The 19,487-nt window shown below is 41.0% G+C and overlaps 3 protein-coding genes across 9 annotated transcripts; 2 read left to right on the top strand and 1 right to left on the bottom strand.

Moving 5' to 3' along the window:
• Positions 1-618: 618 nt before the first annotated feature.
• On the top strand, positions 619-4,773 carry LOC112286383 (ferric reduction oxidase 6). The gene is made up of 7 exons (XM_024528238.2): positions 619-962; positions 1,275-1,368; positions 1,516-1,731; positions 1,880-2,120; positions 2,276-2,603; positions 2,779-3,846; positions 4,100-4,773. The coding sequence occupies exons 1-7, from the start codon at positions 797-799 to the stop codon at positions 4,267-4,269; spliced, it is 2,283 nt and encodes a 760-aa protein (XP_024384006.1). The 5' UTR covers positions 619-796; the 3' UTR covers positions 4,270-4,773.
• A 1,691-nt stretch (positions 4,774-6,464) lies between these two features.
• Positions 6,465-9,022, top strand: LOC112286497 (uncharacterized). 7 transcript variants are annotated; one of them, XM_024528429.3, is made up of 7 exons: positions 6,465-6,994; positions 7,113-7,294; positions 7,443-7,554; positions 7,678-7,771; positions 8,109-8,289; positions 8,385-8,454; positions 8,612-9,022. In XM_024528429.3, the coding sequence occupies exons 1-7, from the start codon at positions 6,626-6,628 to the stop codon at positions 8,681-8,683; spliced, it is 1,080 nt and encodes a 359-aa protein (XP_024384197.1). In that variant the 5' UTR covers positions 6,465-6,625; the 3' UTR covers positions 8,684-9,022. The 7 variants fall into 7 exon arrangements, with proteins under 7 accessions (XP_024384197.1, XP_024384196.1, XP_024384194.1 ...); XM_024528428.3 differs by having other exon boundaries at positions 8,605-9,022; XM_024528426.3 differs by having other exon boundaries at positions 8,593-9,022.
• A 42-nt stretch (positions 9,023-9,064) lies between these two features.
• Positions 9,065-18,258, bottom strand: LOC112286496 (uncharacterized). The gene is made up of 24 exons (XM_073536401.2): positions 18,076-18,258; positions 17,343-17,961; positions 16,995-17,112; positions 16,767-16,890; positions 16,402-16,482; positions 15,647-15,869; positions 15,375-15,444; positions 15,011-15,067; positions 14,596-14,664; positions 14,322-14,378; positions 14,025-14,132; positions 13,526-13,598; positions 13,216-13,259; positions 13,012-13,101; positions 12,533-12,826; positions 12,295-12,397; positions 11,946-12,085; positions 11,673-11,834; positions 11,202-11,432; positions 10,866-11,068; positions 10,367-10,535; positions 10,053-10,235; positions 9,632-9,823; positions 9,065-9,410 (listed from the first exon to the last, which is right to left on the bottom strand). The coding sequence occupies exons 1-24, from the start codon at positions 18,104-18,106 to the stop codon at positions 9,327-9,329; spliced, it is 3,525 nt and encodes a 1,174-aa protein (XP_073392502.1). The 5' UTR covers positions 18,107-18,258; the 3' UTR covers positions 9,065-9,326.
• Between the last annotated feature and the right edge of the window lie 1,229 nt (positions 18,259-19,487).

Raw genomic sequence — 19,487 nt, 5'->3', positions numbered from 1 at the left:
CATTGGATCCCGAGATCGAATTTCAATAGATGTACTTGTAATTTTGCGGAGTATAACACTTCATCTTACCCTGCCGTGAGCCGCACTCGGCATTCCTTCACTGCAATTCCGGGCACACCAATGTTCTGCTATCTTCGATGAACACCCATTTCAGAAAATCGTCGTCCACTGCTGCCGAGTCGGGGTAGTTCAACTGTGGCCCTTAATTTGAAGGCTATAGTGATTAGAGTGTGTTGTTACTTGAGGTTTTCCTTCCAAACATAACCCTTCAGATTGCTGTTTAAGGAACAGAAAAACGGTAAGTTTGGAAAGAATTTGTTAGAGAGTTACTAAATCTGCTGCTATTGGAACGGGCAACACAATAATTACGCATCGTGTGTGGACTGTGCACGTGCAGCGCTGGATGGCTACGAAGGGGTAAGCCTACTGATGTACTACACGAAAGAAAGCCTCCCATAACCTCTGGTAATCAACCCCCAATCGCAGAATCGCACTGTTAGGGACCGTCAACTGCAGAAGTGTCATGTACTGCCAAATCTCTACAGTTCTTTTCCCAGTACGATGATCCAGGTTCGCGTTCTAGCAGCTATTAGAACTCGTGTGCCTCGTCATGACAAGGACCTTTTCCTTCTTCGGTTTTGCTCATGCCTCACCAAGATTGCCGCCATATCTCCTCACCCCTGGTCGAGGTCAGTGCTCCCTTTCATCGAGTTGTCTGCATCGCCCTTCTCCGGACTTGAAGCGTTGAGTTGGTGCCGCAAGTACAGCACTGCTGCACTTGTCAAGTATATCCTCCATGGGGGGTTTAGTTCCCAGCGCTCTCAAGGCGCTGCTTCTGGTGATTCTGTGGGGCTTGTTCCTGTTTTGGGTGGTGGAGTGGTTCCTCTACCCTACTGATCGATGGACCAGCTGGAAGGCAGATGCCATTGAGGAAACCAACAGCAAGTTTCTTGAGTTGAATGGTAAGTTGAAGTATCTTTTAAACAAGTACTCATTACACGCGAACACACAATTTCAGGGGTGAGCTTAGGCGATATTTACCCCACCAACGAATACCCAAAGGCAGCTTGAATACTAACACGGGACGTAGGATAGTTGGTGGATTCACGGGACGTTTGATGTTAGTTAATAATGCCCAGTGAGGATGCGCTAACTATGAATCGTTCAGTCCTGATGTCATCATGAGTGGATATTATAGTTCATCGGTAGGAGATAAGAATCACTAAATTCCAGTCTAGTGGTGGAGCTGACACACTTCCATTTGCAATGCACAGGACCATTTTTTCTGATGTGGTCATTTCCGGTAATCTTGTTTGCTCTCTTCGCCTTACTTTATTTGGAGGTAGACCAACGTCTCAAGGCAAAAAAGTGAGTTGACATCTCAATATGAATCTGAAACTTTAAAAAAAATTTATGAGAATCTCATTGAGTTGTAGTCGTTTGATTGGGCAATTGAGTTCGAGATGTTCATTATCTGATTGTATAAAGCTGATTTTAGTGCAATGGTACGTGCAGAGAGTCGAGCTGTACAGATGTGCCAAAGTGGAAGCGAGTATGGCTAAGACTCCGAACGCAACCTATCCTAGTGAAAAGTCTGCTGGGGGTGCTCACGGGAGTGGACTTACTTGTCATTTCGTTCGTCGTGTTTGCAACCATGTGGATTTTCGTGAAGCCCTTGATCCCTATGCTTGAAGAGGTTGACAGGAATACCATGAAACCCGGTATCGACAGGTGAGGGACACGGATTTTTTAACATGAAGATCCCATCACTCGTACACTCTGCGAAAAAGTTCTCCTTTCAATCAGAACATGCACTCCTGAAGATTTTCTAGTGTGTCGCGGTGGGTCTTAATTATTAAAACCTTGCATTTGAGCACAGGTGGATGATCAAGGTGGGGAGAGTGGGCACATGGACAGGGCGAGCATGGTATCTACCAATGGCACTTCTATTTATTCCAGTGTCCAGAAATTCACCTTTTCTGCGGTTGGTGAACTTGCCATACGAGCACGCCGTGCGCTTGCACCGTTGGCTGGGTCACTTCTCTCTGGTCATCCTCCTCCTCCACTCCATTACTTTCTCCCTTCACATCTACTACACAGGCGGCGGCAGTGTCAAGGGGGTGAGCACTACCTCGCTGTTGCTAAGGAGACTAGACTTTGATTTTTCCTGTGTCGTACATGGAATAAAATTCCCAGCAGTAATGTTGAATCAATGAACTATGGGACATGTCTCAGAAACTTGCTAACTGTGCAGGTTGATCCGTGGGAATGACAGATATTTGAGTGGAAGACATATGGAGTGTCGAACTGGGCGGGAGTGCTGTCAATGTTAGCGGGCATTGTGATGTGGGTAACCTCGTTGGGACCCATCCGGCAGCCCTTCTTCGACGTGTTTTATGTCACTCATCACATGTACATTTTGGTATTTGCCTTCGGCGTGTGGCATGTTGGTGATTTCTCCAGTTTCTACTTCCTGGCCGGTGTGTTACTGTTCTTCATCGATAGGTTCGTTCGCATGGTACAATCGCAGTCACCTGTTAGCATCCTATCTGCTAGGACCTTATCCAGCGGTGTGATTGAACTAAAATTTCCGAGATCTCAAGGTATTTTATTCATTCTGCACCATATATTCTACGCCCACATATTCAAGCTTTCCTATTGTACAATTGCATCGGATTAAATTGGACTGCAATGCATTGTTAATTGTTGTTGTACGGCATGAAGTTACTTGCTCAGTTTCAGACGATCTAATAAATTTGCGACAACACATGGTTTCAGAACTGAAATATAACGCGTTGGGATTCATCTTCATCAACGTGCCTGAAATTTCCAAATTTCAATGGCATCCGTTTAGCACCACGTCCAGCTCGCTGCAAGACAACGGCCAGATCACAGTCTGCATCAAACCTGCGGGAGCGTGGACTAGGAATCTTCAAAAGCTTGTCAAAGCCGCAGATGCGCAGGACTTCAAGTCGGGAGGGTGTCCTCTGCCCTTCCGAGTGTTTGCTGAAGGACCATATGGGCCCGAACAAGACTATTTTCTAGGATACAAGACATTGGTTCTCGTTGCGGGAGGTGTTGGCATCACTCCTTTCCTAGCAGTGCTCCGCGATCTCCTGTGTCACCACCAGGCGGGCTTTGGATCAGCGGCGGGGCTCCCAACCAAAGTGCATCTTATCTGGTGTGTACCCAGAAGAGCAGACTTGGCAACACTTGGGGATATTAAACCTGCACTTTTGTTCCCAGGCTTCGAGGATGGCCCGCTCACAGTGGATGTGAAGGCATACGTGACTCGTGAACAAATAGGAGCAGAACCAACTGATAACAAGGTCCCAGCCTCCATCCTGCAAGCTCAAGGCCAAGAGTGCCCTGTGATTAACAACCCCACTGGCGAGAACATGACTAGACAGAATGCAGTCTCAGATATAAGAAGCAGTAACCTCTGGTATGCTGGGGTCATTGCTGCAGCATCCACAGGCTTCATCGTGTTTCACGGAATATTCCACAATTATGTTGTGAGGCCTAACCATCACACTGACGCACCGTTCTACTTCGAGCATGGCTCAGCCCATGCCTCTAGTGGTCCCCAAGGAAAGCCGTTCCCAACATGGATCACTGTGTCGTTGCTGTTCATCAGCATGTTTCTAGGTGTGGTGGTCTGCGGAGGATCTGTTCTCTTCGCTTGGGCGAGGCTTGGCTTCAGCCGAGCTCAAGCCGTGCCTAAACCATCCGTAAATGACGCAGACCCCAAAGTCCCAGACCCCAAAGTCACAGACTTAGAAAGGAGAGAAGCCAGTTTGCTTGAGGTGGCCAGCATCACCGCAGGCACTCGCCCCAATCTCTCAGGTAAGTAGATGTGCATGTGTGGAGAATCTCCAATAAACGTATCATTAGTCACCCAAACCTATGGAAATCTGGTGAATCATTTGATTTCCAAGAACCAAGGAACAGCTGAGCAGCTTCATGAACGGTTTAATACCCAACAGGCAAAACTGAGCACCATGCTGTACGACAATGATGATAAAGAGAACAGTAGTTGCTGTATACGAGAAGATGACTAAGCAGTTCATTAACTGAGATGATTAATGTGCGTGTGCAGAGTTGCTATACACCGTGGGTGCAGGGTTAGAGGGTGAGAACGTGGGAGTGCTGGTGTCTGGGCCTGAGAGCATGAACGACAGTGTAGCAAGCGCATGTCGCGACTTCAACTTCCGCAACGTCTGCGGTGGCACGCAGCTCCAGTACCACACCATCAGCTTCGACTTGTAGAGGACCTCCTACCGATGCGTGTGTGGTCATGCCTAACAATTGTACAGGAGATGTTTGAACCCTGACCCCTTCGTTGGTGAACATCCCTACTGCTGCAGGCCAGGTTGGAGATGTTGGCGTCATATCAAACCTGTCCATCCTTTCCTCCAGCTCTCGGTTTTCTCCTGTAGAATGTGTGAAAAAACCAACTCTTGGGGGAATTTCTGTGCTTTACTTTCATGTAAAGTAATTCAGTGTGTTTGAGTGGAGTTGAATTCGAAGAAGGATTCGTGGAGTCGAAAACAACTAGTTGGTGTGCAAGTTACAGACAGGATCCAGTGTCCGAGTAGAGAATATGATGGCGGATCGCTCATGCAGTTAAACAACTCTTAGAGCGAGAACATAGCTGAAAAGCTGAGCTCCCCTTGCACTCATACAGAGTGGGAGAAAAACAGCTACAAGGGAGTACGTGTGATTATGTTTTCAAATGTCGCATTACTCATGAGAACAAGACATCATTCCCAAGCTCTTCTTGCATTCCTCAACTCCTAACGTGACATTCTCTACTCTTGAAACTCTTGAAACGTTTCTTTTATGATGTCAACTGTGACACATTCACCAGTTTTCTTTCGTCACGCTAATACGAAAAATTAATTCATAATCCTAAATAAAATAAAAGATGGTAAAATTTTGATCCCAAATCCAAAATATCCAATATCGAAAAATCTACACCCTGTCATGACTAATTTAAAATTATATATATATATATATATATATATATATATATATTAAACAAGAAATTCATGAATGACAATGAAACCTGTTAATGGGGAAAAATGATGTTGATTTAGTGTGAGTGTGTTTATCTGAAATAATTTTAAAAAATTTACATCGCATATGCTGAAATACGATTGTGTTGCTATATGTTTCAAAAGTTATTATCAATATTGCACATGAGTACAATATTCAGTTCAATATTCAATACCAGTAAGCAATGAAAATATTAATGAATAATTCGAAATTTATTCGACACACCATCAAATAAAACCTTGTCAAATACTGCATTTGGAATAAATTACAATCTCAGCTTTTACATAATGTAAACATGGCATTTACATTTTAATGTTTAGAAATAATGCAATCAATAAAAGAAAACTTGAATCGTATTGTCGTAGAACAAAAAATTGAATACATGAGTAGTACCATTTAACGGAGATTATGTTTTTTGAATCCACAACCAAATTCATAATCATGTTTTTCTTTTCAATTATTTCAGAAGTCAACTAATAAAATTACAAATTTAATTAAGATGGAATTATGTGTACGAATATATATATATATATATATATACATATACATGATCTCATATTTTATAATTTTAACTTTTAATGTTTTTATTTATTTAAATCAATTGTATAACTATTTCTGATAAATTAATTATTCATCATTTATAATTTTAAAAATTTTACAACAAAAAAAATTAAGTTAAAACTTGGTACTATTGCACATAGATAGAAGGAAGAGAAAAAAAAATTAAAATTAAAATTAAAAGGAGAAGGTGACTACAAGACTATGACAATAGTTTAGAATAGACAAAATAGAAGAAAAAATAAAAGAAAAACTTTCGTAAGGCCTTGGTTTGAAAGTTTCTTGCTAATTTTAGATGTTTTCTACATGGGTTCTATTCCATAAAATCCTAATATCATTTTTGAACTTGATGTAAGAATTGACAAAGATGGACACTGTGTACAAATATTATTCTTGTAAATAGGGTCCTTCATATTATTTTGGGACTTAAGTATACAATGTAGTGCTTTACTAATTCTAGACTTAAAATGGTTTGTTTTCTTTGTTATTTTGGCAAAATAAATATCCTTCTGAAATTATTTATCAAAATTGTTGCATCAAAAGATTCACACTATAAATAAATAAAATTAAGTTTGATAGTGATTGCTACTCTGCTATCTCTCTGACAGGACCCAGGACCGAACAGCATCGGCTCCTACACTAACCATGACTTGTCATTTTCTGGATCACTGCCGTGGCTGGCTTGGATTTCTAGAACTAAAGGAAAGGCAGATATCATCAGTCTTATCCCCCTAAAAGCGGAGCTCAGTGCCGTGACTCAGAAATCTACAACCACGTTTACAGGGGGAGGGACAGGTATACTCTCAGACAAAGTTAGTGCGCCTGCTCTGTTTTCCAGCACGGCATATTGAACTTTGGTTCCTATTCTTCGTCATTCATCTGAGAGAGAGAGAAGGGAGTGATGGTGGAGGCTGGATTTTGTAGCATTCAATATTCTGCTCGTGAGATACCAATTGCTATCTGATTTCAGTTTCTCTCTCTCAAGAAATCTCTTGGGTCTACGCTGGCCATGGCTATGGCGAGTTGTGTGCAATTGCACCTTGTACCGGCTGGGTCATGCTGTAGTGAAACCACTGGATGTCGGGGACGGCCTGCACCGGCGTTGAGGATGATCTGTCGGGGCGGGAGGCAAAGAAGCGTTACATCAATTGAAGTGCAGAGAAAACCAGAAGCTCTTGGGAAAAACATCAAGTCATGGATGTGTGTTAGGGCGCAGGCGCAGCCCGAAGGGAAGAATGTTAATGAGACGGAGGAAAGTAGCGAGAGTGTGATGAAGAGAGAGGGGGTTGCAGCATTAACCGTGGGACTTGTGGATCCTGAAGTTTCAACAGCTGCAATTGAATCCGTCGTTACCGCAGCAGCGAACTCATCAGCAGTAGTAGGTAGTTGGCTTGCTTTTGAAATCGGTTGAGCCACTCTGTTCTGATGTTGCACAAGCCAAGAATGCCGACATTTGTGAGGATTTGTATGAGGTACTAAATTCGGGCTGTATGCAGACAGAAGAAGGGACCACCGCCACAAATGAAGAATCATGCATAACGGAGGAACTCAGATCTATCTACGCTACCATGCGGGAGTGGAAATGGCGAGGCTATTCAATTGCGTACACGGTCCACGGTAGCGGTCCGCCTGTACTGCTTGTTCACGGTTTCGGTGCATCCATTGGGCACTGGCGAAGGTACAGTGCTCATCCGCGAGAATTAATGCATTAGTGTTTCGCTGAGTTTGGCTTTCTGCCGACGATTCTGTTACCGCGACGAAAATACAGCTTATTTCCTCTACCGAATGTGCGGCCCATCTCATCTTTAGAGAATTCTGAAATGCAGGAATATAGGAGTATTGGCCGAGAGTAACACGGTCTACGCCATTGATTTGCTTGGATTAGGAGCCTCGGACAAACCTTTCAAGTTCCTTTACACAATGGAAACCTGGGCTGAAGTATGGCTTCGATCTTCTAGTGTAACCTTATGGACGTCTTTATTCCAAGTTTAATTTCATCCTAGTGGTAATGTATGTTATTGCAGCCTGGTATTGAATACATGTACTGGATTTGACCTGCAGCAACTCGTGGACTTCGTCAAGGAAGTAGTTGGCAAGCAGACTGTTCTCGTCGGAAACTCTATAGGAAGTCTAGCATGCCTGATTGCATCTGCAGGTGACGATTTATTGCTTCATTCTGTGTCATAACTTAAGCGAAAAATTTCGACTTCGAAATTGAATGTTTTATATACAACGCTGAATTTGAATTCATAATGTTTTGCGACATAATCCTATGAAATTACGTTTTATCTGCTGGCTAGACGGGGTAAGCAAAGTGGTTTTTTCGTTTCTTATTTCTTTTCTTTTCTCTCTGAAAACTCTATTTCTAGAACAAGTTTATGCTGATGTCTTGTCAGTGTGTTCGGCTTGATGTTATTACTGTAGCCAGAGATGTGTTGAATGATTATTTTCCAGGTCTCAAACCAGGTTTTGAACCCATCAATCGTGTGCAGAAGCTGCGCCTTTGAATCTGGTAAGAGGAACTGTCCTCCTTAATTGTGCAGGGGGCATGAACAACAAGGCAGTTACAGACGATTGGCGTCTCAAGCTGGCGTTACCTCTGCTGTGGCTCATTGACTTCCTTCTACAGCAACCATCGATTGCTGGCCGTCTTTTCGACCGAGTGAAATCCAAGTACATCCTAGTCTCAGTTGATGTCGACATAGTAATGTTCTCTGTAACAAACTTCGCTGTTACAACTTGACTAACAAGCTGATTTTGTGGAACAGGGATAATTTGAAAACTGTATTACAGTCGGTATACAGTAACAAGGAAGCAGTTGATGATGAGCTCGTAGAGGTGAATGTTGCGACCCCTTTGACAAGCTTTCGTGACTATGTCACATTTAACTTCTCTGGAATTTTCGTTTGAGTGGGGCCAAACGTTAATCAATGTGGTGATTTTGTACCAAAGAGACCTGATGCGAATTTCTGGCAGGTTATTCTGAAGCCTGCAGAAACGGAAGGTGCACTGGATGCGTTCGTTTCAATCATTACAGGTCCTCCAGGTCCGAAGCCACAGACGCTGATCCCGGTCATTGAAAATCCCATTCTGGTGCTCTGGGGCGATGAAGATCCCTTCACCCCTATTGATGGCCCTGTCGGGAAGTATTTCAGAGCTCTGCCGGAGACTAATCCTCAAGTTCAGTTGTTTCTACTTGAAAATGTAGGGCACTGTCCTCATGACGATCGACCAGACCTTGTCCATGAGAAACTTGTGCCATGGCTGGCTCAATTGCCGGCTTTAACGTAAAAGCTTCTATGTGATGCAAATGATGTTTTCTACTCGACACCAAAATATTCAAGCGCGATGGAACTGTACATGATTCAATTTCAGAATATAAATTCATTTAAGTGGCAAAGAAAAACATATCAATGTTGGATTATGAAAAATGGAGTATATCTGTTGCTACCATAAATTTGTACAAATATATATAAATATATATACATATATATGCACTTATATATATCCATATACATAATCTCCAATCGCGCATGAAAATAAGCAAAAGTCCCAAAGCTCATAAACAGGCATGTCTTCATTCATAAGCCCTTCTATCGTAAGTTCTGCAACTATTCTGAGCAAACGCTAGAAAAGCAACTTTGGACGGTATGCATTGTTCATCTTTACGTTATTCCCTAAATGGACATGCTCAAATCATCCGCAAAACCTCAAAGAAAGAAAATCCGAGCCCCTGAAAAATTAAATTCTATCAGCTCCAGCTCCATCAGATAAGCGCTTAGCCGCTTCACAGCCTGCAACATAATTCACATATACATCAGCCCCACTCAGACCCCACAAACAAAAGCCCAAGTTGCACTTCCGCTGCTCTACAAAATGTTAAACGCAAAGTTCTTCAGGAAAGCGTATTTTCGGAAGAACCGTCAGAAAACCTGATCCGAAAGGGAAAGTCACCCGGTCTGAAGCAACAAAAACTGACATAAAAAACTGCACAGTGCTCAGCCGAGAAGGATACCATCTGAATGTTGTGGGCATCTTCTTCAGAAACAGAAGCAAGTTTTTGGCTCCAAATCTGCAAACCCATCAGACCATTTGCTATGCTGTCCATGTCCAGACCTTCTTCTAAACGAGACTTCTCAGCCGTATAGTGTTTCCTCACACTATCAAACCAGTACAGTGAATCGAACTGCTTGTCTTGACCCAGTACCTGTAAATTCAAATTACAACATAATATTGCAAAATTAGTGACGAACTTTGTTTTGATTTGAAAAACATTAAATGCGTCAACTTGTCCAAAACAAAGCGTACTTCTGACCTCATGATCCACAATACTCAAATGATCGGGAGCATTCCTAAGAGGACTGCACTGAACATATCTAAAATCATCCTAATCCACATGGCTTTAGAGGATTCATTAAAGCCACAAATCAGCTTACCTTAAGAAGGTATGCAAGCCCCATAACAAAACCATCGTCTGTGAAGAGGGCATCCGCTGAACTACGAGTCCGTTTTAAGAATTTTGATTTCGAACGAACCATGGCTTCTACAGCATTAATAATCAGAGCCGGGACAATGAACACAAATTCCTTCAGGTGAATGTTGTCATCACTTTGCAAACCCTGCTCCACCCAGTGCAACGGAAATAAGTCACCATCATTCAACAAAGTAAGCAATTGATGTTCTGTTTAAGACAATCTGCCCTGCGAATTATCTTACAAAGAGCTTCTTACAGTATCCCGGTATAACCAACCTGAGAGAAAACATTCACAAGGATGTTGAAATAACTAGTATCATCCACGGACATATTTTGGCTCTCCAAAGCTGCATCAAGGAGTTTTCCAGCCTGAACAGCTTCTGGGGCCATGCCCAGATTCTTAGAACCCAGCTCAAAGCTAGTATTCTTACCTTCTTGTACATGTCTGCCACACCCAAGTCACACTAAGTAATCCTTTACACATGCTCTCAATGTGGACACACAGATAAAAAGTTCAATTCAGATAGATAATACACCCTCCGCACAAACTTCAACCAAAAGATCCGATCCATATGAAATGCAACTGCTAGACAGTTTTACTAGTACCAAATTCAGAATAAAATTGCATATGTTAATAACACGGCACACAATTGATTACAACTGCAAAACCATTGACTGTCAGAGAACCAAATTTCACAGATCTTTTTGATAAGGCCAGCGGTAGGTGGCGAGTTTGAGAAAGCAGAATGCCTGGTCGAGAAAGTCCCACACTTACCCAGAAGCCAAACTGCTGTAGCTAAGTCCTCCTAGTCGGACCATACGAACAAACCCAAGTGCATTACCAATCTCAGCAATTAACATCCGGAACTGGTCCATGTAACTGTGACCAATGTCATTGCTCCCCAACTTCTTTATCTCGTGATTGAGCTTCTGGGCTCTTGCAACGGGATACTCCCTTCGCTTATTCCCTTCGGTATCCTGGCACATCGTCAACAGAAACGTAAGAAAAGAACGATGACACAGCTTTATAACCAAAAAGAAAAAAGAAAAAAGAAAACGTCAATTGCAGAAAATATGTGAGATCGAGTGAGATTGAGTGAGGTTTGAGCACCTTAAGCATTTTGCTAAAACGATTTTCCTTGACAAGTCTGGATTTAATGTGGTCATCAAAGAGGAATTGTGAGAATGCTACAAACTTCTGAGCCAGGAACTGGTACGTGAAGTTCACAGTAGTACTGATAATACCAGCGCCGTGAGTTCGAATCGAGTTCGCCACGTGCTTTACACTAATCGTATTGATGTGCTTTCTAAACGTCGCACTAGATAATCTCTCTATAAATACCTGCAAGCAAAAATCGAGGAAATTTCTAAATCATCCACAGATATCATGGAATCCATCAGTGCAACTTCTTGCGAGTTGAGCTCGTCGTCGATTCGTGCAGGCAGCGGACTAAATTTCAACCACTTAAATATAAGTCCTCCATCGCTTGTTTACACCGGAAATCCAAAATGTGCGACTCTTGAACCATTCATCCAAAACATTACTAGGCTAGCAGTTACTTGAAACAATGAGAAACCGTACCTGAGTGTTTAGGTTGTATGTGTAGGATGCCACAAAATTGTGAATATTTCGCATGATATCCAACACATCAACTCCTTGTTCGAGTGTCTGGCATGGCAAATGAATATCATCTAATTCCAATCCGTATTTCTGCTGAGCAAGTTGTCGCATCTCATTATAAGTCTGCACAAACAAACAATAACTTGAATTTTACGCATACAAGAACCTGTTACGAAACCGAAAAAATAAAGAAAAACATACTCAATGCTTTGAACACCATGAAGCACAACCCACCTTCCAGTTGTGGAGAGCCACAGCAGCATGATCGTAAAATGCAGCATTGAGGTACATCTCCACACGAGTCTTAATGTGAATGTACTTCGTATCCAATCGCAACGGACTCACTTGCAATAACCATGACAAATCTCGCACTCCTGTCTGCAAACTACCACCTCAACAAAACTTTCCAACACAGCTAGGAAAAAGGTAACATAAATTAATGCATGATTTACGATGCGACCACAATGTCCAAACTACAAGCATGTTCTTCTTCTTCGAAAGAAAACATGCTGAACCCAGTTTACTAGCTGAAGATATGCAGCCAAGCTTGCAAAATATGCATGTCAGGAAGAAACCAAAATACGTGCCTTTGTAGGATTGACATTAACTGTGCCTTTCAGATGTGCAGAATGAACGTGGAGGCGTAGATCGGTCTCAATATCACGACAGAGTGGCATCACAACTTCCTGCTTGCCAATATGTGTTAATAGTAGGCTGCTATAAAGAACCTGCAGAAGACTATAGTGGATTCATGGTACCTAAGAATTGGTTATGTGCCTGATAAATAATAATGATGCTAAGCATAAGCCCAGGATGCTTACATTGATAATACTATCTCCAAGCTCTCTCTCATAGGATTCAACAACGCCCTCTTCTGCATGCCCAATTTTCAGAAGCTTGATACCATCCTTGAATGCACCAATCACATGCTGAAGGCTCCGAGCCTCACGAGTTTGTGTATAAAGCAAGGCGAAGCATGTGGGCATCATCTCTCGAGACCAGTACAAAAAGCTGCAATCTGTTGAAGTCTCCACAATCTTGTGGATGTCGACTGCTACGTCCACTAATAGGCTCAATTCCAGAATCTCTGCTACTGATTCTTCAGACAGCTTATTCTGCCAATACGGAAGATATCAGTACCACGGAACTTCACATGAACGTCATATCGGGTCATTACACGAGTGGAACTGAAGCGTGAGTCAAGTCTGTTTCCAGAAACAGAAAAATCAAGTGCACATTACCACATTCTGACTTGATCCGAAAGCTCAACAAGAACAAATGCGATCCAAAGGTTACATACCAGTCCAAAGAGTGTGTCAAGGCAAATGTGCAAGACTGTGCGTCGTTGCAAACTGGGGCAACCCTGAAGCATTTCCACTGCCAAATCCACCTACATTTCACCACATCCATGAGGATCCCATTTTCACATTCTGATCCCGTTATCCGATTACCAAAACTAACGTGATGAAAAGATGAAAGAGAACACCCCAGCAAAATGGCTTACAGCTGCCAGGGCATCTTGGATTTTGGTGTCCACATCCTTTCCACCTGTCACATATCCAAATCGCACACCACGGATGTAATAACCCCAGAGAACGAAGAACACAGCAAAACAAAGTAGAATATAAAACCAAACAAGATTGCAGCAGTGATATTGAGCCCATAAACCACCAAGCTGTGTATGATTCAAAAGGTTAGGCTAAAATACATTTTTCACCATCGGTGTATATTAATTAGCTCGAAATCTTCAATGTCCACAAGATTACTCAAAAGATTAATCAAAACAAAATGTTCAAGAAAGGAAGAGACCTTACGAGTGAAGGAGCGAGCAAAAAGGTGTAAACTACTGGATTTGGAACCTGCTGTGATTTCAACCTCGAGCTGTGCCTGCACGCCAGTAAAATTTTGTAAATATCTCGCAGCATTGTCTTCAGCTGTGATGCTGCAATTCTGCTAGTAATTGTATAATAAGTCAAAGAACTACTATTGATCGTCAGAGTGTTCGCCATATACAGATACAGTAAACAAGCTGTTCTAATGCTTGATCAGCTTTTCCACAGTTAAGTAAAACAAGAACACCTGCTCCTTAAAAACTCGTAGATTTTCACGGGTTACTCGATACCCGATGAAATGGATGGGATACAGAATCACAGAGCTTAAGTAACTTCTTGGTGCATTGATGCATCTAGTATCTCTGGTATGATTTTAAAGTCCTAAGACCAAGAACGTGACGATATGATCCACCTTTACATGCACAAAGAAGTCACATGACTTCGACACATTCGAATTGACGAAGTAGATGACCACACCTACCTTGACTGACAGAAGATGCTTCTGGATTTGAGTTTGAGCTAGTTCTAGGATGTTGCTCATCGCTAGCACCGTTTCACTATTTCGCCTGTGATAAACTGCTCTCACTACCTGAAAGGCATTGAAACACCAGTTTGTGAACTACAAAGAAACGCATAGCGCAATTTAGCCTATTGTGTATCTGTGTCTGTACAGAAAGTAGCAAGTTCATGGTCCTCCACCATTCACAACAGTATCTGAATTGGATATGAAGTCTCAGCATCTGAGCAGCATTGAGGTACTCTTTGGAGAAGGTAAAACCTGAAGCAGCTCCGCTGCATGCCGTAGACTGCGTACCTGATCCTTACTCAAAGGTTCCTACATTCCAACAAATTCAGGAAAGCTAAATTACAACAGCACAAACGTCTTATTACGATGCGTGAAAATGGAAAAAGGAACCACTTGCATTAAACATATTGATACAAAAGGCTGTTTCTAGTATAAACGAAGGCTTGTAAAATCTGTTTCAGTGTCAACTAAGAAGCACCTGGATATTTGAGTAGAGAATTAAGCCGCAAGTAGGATAAATGCTTACCCCTAAAGATACATGACAATCAATAGTAGCCCGTATGATATATTGAAGTCTATTAGCCAGAAACACGCCCTGATGCACAAATAGCAAGATCACGTACTTTAAGTAAGGCAGCACGGCAAACCGGTTCGAATTTTCAAGCACTAAACAGTAACCTGGCACTTCAAACCAAATTCACTGGAGAGTTATGAGAATATATTACTACAAAAACTCCCCATACGGTCAATTCACAAACAAGTTTCAAAATTCTTTCATGTTTTAGAGATCAACAGGGTGTTCACGTAGTGTTAGACGAAGATCAGCAAGAAATCTGAAAAGCTTTAATAAAGACTAAAGTTCTGACGCTCAAAATGGCCTATAAAAACTTCATCAGAATACACCGAAAAAGCCTCAGAATTCTTTACTAAAGATAGGATACCTGTGCAAGCTGTTTCAACCTCATTCTCAACATGGCATGGATCGCTAGTCGCTGTACCTGCATGCACATTTACAATGATACACATTGCAACTAAAATATTAAAAAAACGTCGTTGCTCATTCAATAGATCATTATTGTTCAAGTCATTTTGCACAGTTATCTGAAGCAACATGGTCAAATAGGGCATCGCACGTAAGATAATTCTCCTCTCTTAGACACAAAAATTTTAACAAAATAATACACATCAACCAGGATAATAATGTCAGGCTTCAAATCTCGTTAAGAAAAGAGTATAAAACCTTGTGACATTCAGATCTACGCAGCGAAAGTCATATTGACAGATAAACGAGGAATAAATGCTTACAGTAGGTGACACCGTCGAGTCGAATGACACGAGCCAATGCACCAGTTCATTCTGCATGTTCTGAGAATTCCTGTATACAAAGAGCTAAGTATATTAGTATAATCCACAATGATATTCCCAAATAAGACTAGTCGTGAAGACAAAAGTGTGCAGTTGTTTGAATTCAAACCTACACAGGCATATCCCAAAGAAGATTGATTGTGCATGGCCGCTACAAATTGGGATTCTGCAATTTCAGCCTGCAAACTTCGATAGCTTCAAAAAGTAATGACCTGCTTAATGTTTCATCAAGGCTTGTTAAATAGGCTCGATTGACTGTTCCAGCTTCTTTTTGAGCATCTCTCAAAAAAGAAGTAGCAAGAATCCAAGGAGGTAACCGGGCCCGTAAAAAACTCAAGCAAGTAATCTGTGTTACACAGAATACATGGATAACAGGTGCCCGTTTCAGAAGATCCATCACAAGCTTCGTTGCCTTCTTTTCAGGTGCAGAATCGACTGCAATGTCCACGCAATAACATACCAAATGAAATTTCTTGTGAAGAACAGCTTTCCGGCAAATGTTGTTAGAAAAGCATCCCTCTAGTCAACTTTTCCGCTTAAAACTCTAAGTTACCACAAAGTAAAGAAAAATCTCATTTAGACAAAATTCGAATATCCTTCTGCGGTTGAGTCAAACCTAAGGCACTGGCCATGAAAAAGCAGCTTGGATTTAAGAAATCCATATGGTGAAGACAAGCCGTCAGGTAAACAACAATTTCCATTTACCTACAATAGCAATAAATCTCAACTTTCGCGTAAACAAGACCAGCTTTATCACCTGTATTTTGAAATGCTAAAACGTTTCTGAGTAATAACACTTCAATATACTCAGGCTAAGGTAGCTCCATAAAACAGAACCACAGAGGCACAATTCCACACCTCTTTTCGAAATGTACATTAGAATATGATTCCAACTGCACTAAGGCGAGAAATCCGGAACTCATGGACTTCTACTGTTTCCAATCTAAGACAAGGTGTGAGATCATACCATTCATCCATGTATACAATATGAAAATTGCAAGTACACCTGCTAGCTGCTCCCGATCGTAAGGCCTTTCTCTCAACGAATCTGATTACACGACCAAGAAAAACGAACCGCTTGATCAAGCTACCTACGAAGGTGGTTTCTGTAAAGCAAGTTTTGATAGTTACATACACGAAAGAGTATTGCAAGTCTCACGTAATCCAAAGTTTAACATATCTGCCACCGGTGCTAATTAAGCTAAGAAACTTTTCGATACAGCATACTATTTCAAAATAGTCAATATGTAATGAAGAAGAACCATCTTTTAACTAAACTGGGTGGAGAGGATGCAAAAGGATGAAGATGTTAAAAAAGATTGGTCTTCTTACCAAGTCGAGAGATGCTTTGAGTGAGGCTGTCACGTATTAGAGTTGCAAATTCATCCAAAAAAAATTTGTTACTCTTCAGATTTACCATTTGCAGATTTCCATGAATATCCTCTTGAATGCACTTCTGCATTCAGACACAGTCCACCAATTACTGTTCCTCCAGCTCAAAAGAACTCATAATATCCACTTGTATATTTGTTAAACGCCTATAATAGATGAGACACTTACTTGGAAAAGGCCACTAGTCAAAATGTTGTCCATGTCATTCACAGCTCGATCTAGCTCTTCCACATTCTCCGGTGCCATGTTGAATCGAGGCGGATCACCACGTACTGAATGCAGCATTCTGTCACGCCGCCCACAATATACAGGGACGTATATAGCTTACATAGAAACTCGCAGCTTACATATAAAGTCAAATGTAACAATACGCTCCTCGAAGCTCTCTTGATTGCGAAGATATGACCATCCAGTGTCCAAGGCATGTATCGTCAATAATAAATGACTTCCGTACCGGGAATCTAATGATTTACAATCAACCGATTTTAGATAGTGGGGACGATGAGAGACACGGACCTTGTGAAGAGGGACATTGCATGGCCAATGTTCAGGTTCTGTGCGATGATCTCATCCACAGTCACAATCACCGTAAGCCCATCCACCAAAGAGGAGAAGACAGTTCGGAGATGGCAAGACAAGAAGTAAGGACAAGGAGCCTCATTCCTGTAGATGGCCTCCAATTGTTTTAACAAATTCACAATTAACCTCCGCAATCCAGAGATGTATTTGATAAGATCATTAAAAAATGAAAGCGAGGTTGCAAAGGATTTCTGTAGCTCCCCCTCGGGGGGTACATCCTCGCTGTTCGGCCGCAATCCAAAAACAAGTAATCGAGGATAAAATTCTGTCTGAGCCAGCTGCCGGAACCGGGACACTTCTATACAATCGAACGCCAAGACATAAACAACTTTGTCAAAAATCGAACTTGTTTTGTTCATCACATCGACTAAAACCTCTCCATCGTCATTGAAACACGTTCGCAGCAGCACGGGGTCGCGATTCAAATCCGTAACCTCCCTGGACGCGAACGTACAAGCATGATCAGCAGCAGAGTCCAAAGCAGCGAAAGCATCACCCCGCCACTCATCAACAAAACGACGAAGCCTCTCATGCTGCTCCTCGGCCACCAAGCCACCTGCCACATGAAAAAGAAGAGAAGGCGGGGAGTGAGAGACAGGACGCGAACAAGAGATAAACCCTAAAGCGAGAGTAGAGAAAAGATCGGAGGTGATGTTGAGTAGCACAATACCAGGTGACGGAGGGGTGGCAGAGGCGGCCATGAGGAGGTGACGAAGGTGGAGGAGGAGGATGAAGCAGATGCAGTAGTGTAATGCCTGCTAGGAATCCACCTTGGCTTGGCTGGATTTTGGAGAGTTCACTGCAACATCAACCCCATGCTATGCGGCAGCTGCACATACGCAATAATAATACCAATTGCGTCCTCGATCGGAACCAGAGTTTCCACCCAAGTTAATGACGACGACGACGACGACGACAGTCGCAGTCTGATTGGTGTGTCACCCGAACTCTCATCCTACATCCATTTCTATCATCCTGCTTTCAGTATTCCGAACGTATTACGGAAGCTTTCGTAATACTCTTGATCTATGATTGAGAACTAATGATACTCAAAATTCTATCGCAATCTAAGATTTAAGAATTAGGCTTAGTATTAGAATTTAGATAAGAAATATATATACCAAGTTTGTATTATGAATTTATTTGAAAATAAGTAATATTTGGATTTCTCTTCACAAGTTTTTTTATGTATTTAGAAACTTGTGATCCATTTTCAGATCACTTGCCTTGCTAAAAAGTCTTCTATAAGCTCTCATTTCTTATATAAAACAACTCTAGAGATAAACAAATGGTATAAACCAAAAGAGATAAAAACCATCTCTAATTGGTTGCATATATCATTATTTTATTTCATATCTAATTGCTTTCATTATATATCAATAATAATTATTGCAAACTTATAGCTTCTCCACCAATTGCAAACATATTTCCACAATTTTTGTTGGTTGTATAAGAAGCATAATCTAGAAAAACTTATTTTCCATCTCCCATATATATATATATATATATATATATATATTTGTGTATTTTAAATGGTAAGATATTGGAACATATCAAACTAAATTTTTAATTTTTAGTAAATAAAGTAGCAAATATTTTTTAGTTTTGTAGCCAACACTATAGATTTCTACTAGTAATTTATTAGTAGTCACAACTATTATAATATAAGATACATTCGAATTTCTTCTAGATCATTAAGTATACATTAAATTTTTATAACCAATAGAATTAAAGAGAGGATTTTAAATACTTGAAATAACTTTTTATTAATATATAAAATATTCTATATATTCATAAAGTATGTTTCATTAAAATTTAATAGAAAAAATTATATTTTAAAAATATTTACAAAATAATAAATTAAGAAACCAAATAAGATAAATGAAGTATAACCTATAATAATATAATTTTAAAAATATGATATTTATAAAAGATTAAAATTAAAATATTTACTCCATATAATAAATCTAATTTAATAAAGAATAAGATAACATATCTTGCTTCTTTTGCATCCAATTCATCTCTATTTGTAATGATTTTTTTAATACAACCATTGCAACAAAAAATGTCTTTTAAAAAAAT

Source organism: Physcomitrium patens, chromosome 9, assembly GCF_059467195.1.
Source record: "Physcomitrium patens ecotype Gransden chromosome 9, ASM5946719v1, whole genome shotgun sequence".
NCBI classification, from domain to species: domain Eukaryota; kingdom Viridiplantae; phylum Streptophyta; class Bryopsida; order Funariales; family Funariaceae; genus Physcomitrium; species Physcomitrium patens.
The sequence above is the reverse complement of the archived record's forward strand: the minus strand, read 5'-3'. Positions and strand labels throughout refer to the sequence as shown.

Coding starts and splice junctions, on each gene's coding strand:
- LOC112286496 (XM_073536401.2), bottom strand. CDS start 18,106: ATGGCCGCCTCTGCCACCCCTCCGTCACCTG. Junction 13,260..13,525: donor TTTTGCTCGCTCCTTCACTC/GTAAGGTCTCTT, acceptor GATATGTGACAG/GTGGAAAGGATGTGGACACC. Junction 9,824..10,052: donor GGCTTGCATACCTTCTTAAG/GTAAGCTGATTT, acceptor TTGAATTTACAG/GTACTGGGTCAAGACAAGCA.
- LOC112286497 (XM_024528426.3), top strand. CDS start 6,626: ATGGCTATGGCGAGTTGTGTGCAATTGCACCTTGTACCGGCTGGGTCA. Junction 6,995..7,112: donor CAGCGAACTCATCAGCAGTA/GTAGGTAGTTGG, acceptor GGCTGTATGCAG/ACAGAAGAAGGGACCACCGC. Junction 7,295..7,442: donor TCCATTGGGCACTGGCGAAG/GTACAGTGCTCA, acceptor TCTGAAATGCAG/GAATATAGGAGTATTGGCCG.
- LOC112286383 (XM_024528238.2), top strand. CDS start 797: ATGGGGGGTTTAGTTCCCAGCGCTCTCAAGGCGCTGCTTCTGGTGATT. Junction 963..1,274: donor CAAGTTTCTTGAGTTGAATG/GTAAGTTGAAGT, acceptor TGCAATGCACAG/GACCATTTTTTCTGATGTGG. Junction 3,847..4,099: donor CACTCGCCCCAATCTCTCAG/GTAAGTAGATGT, acceptor GTGCGTGTGCAG/AGTTGCTATACACCGTGGGT.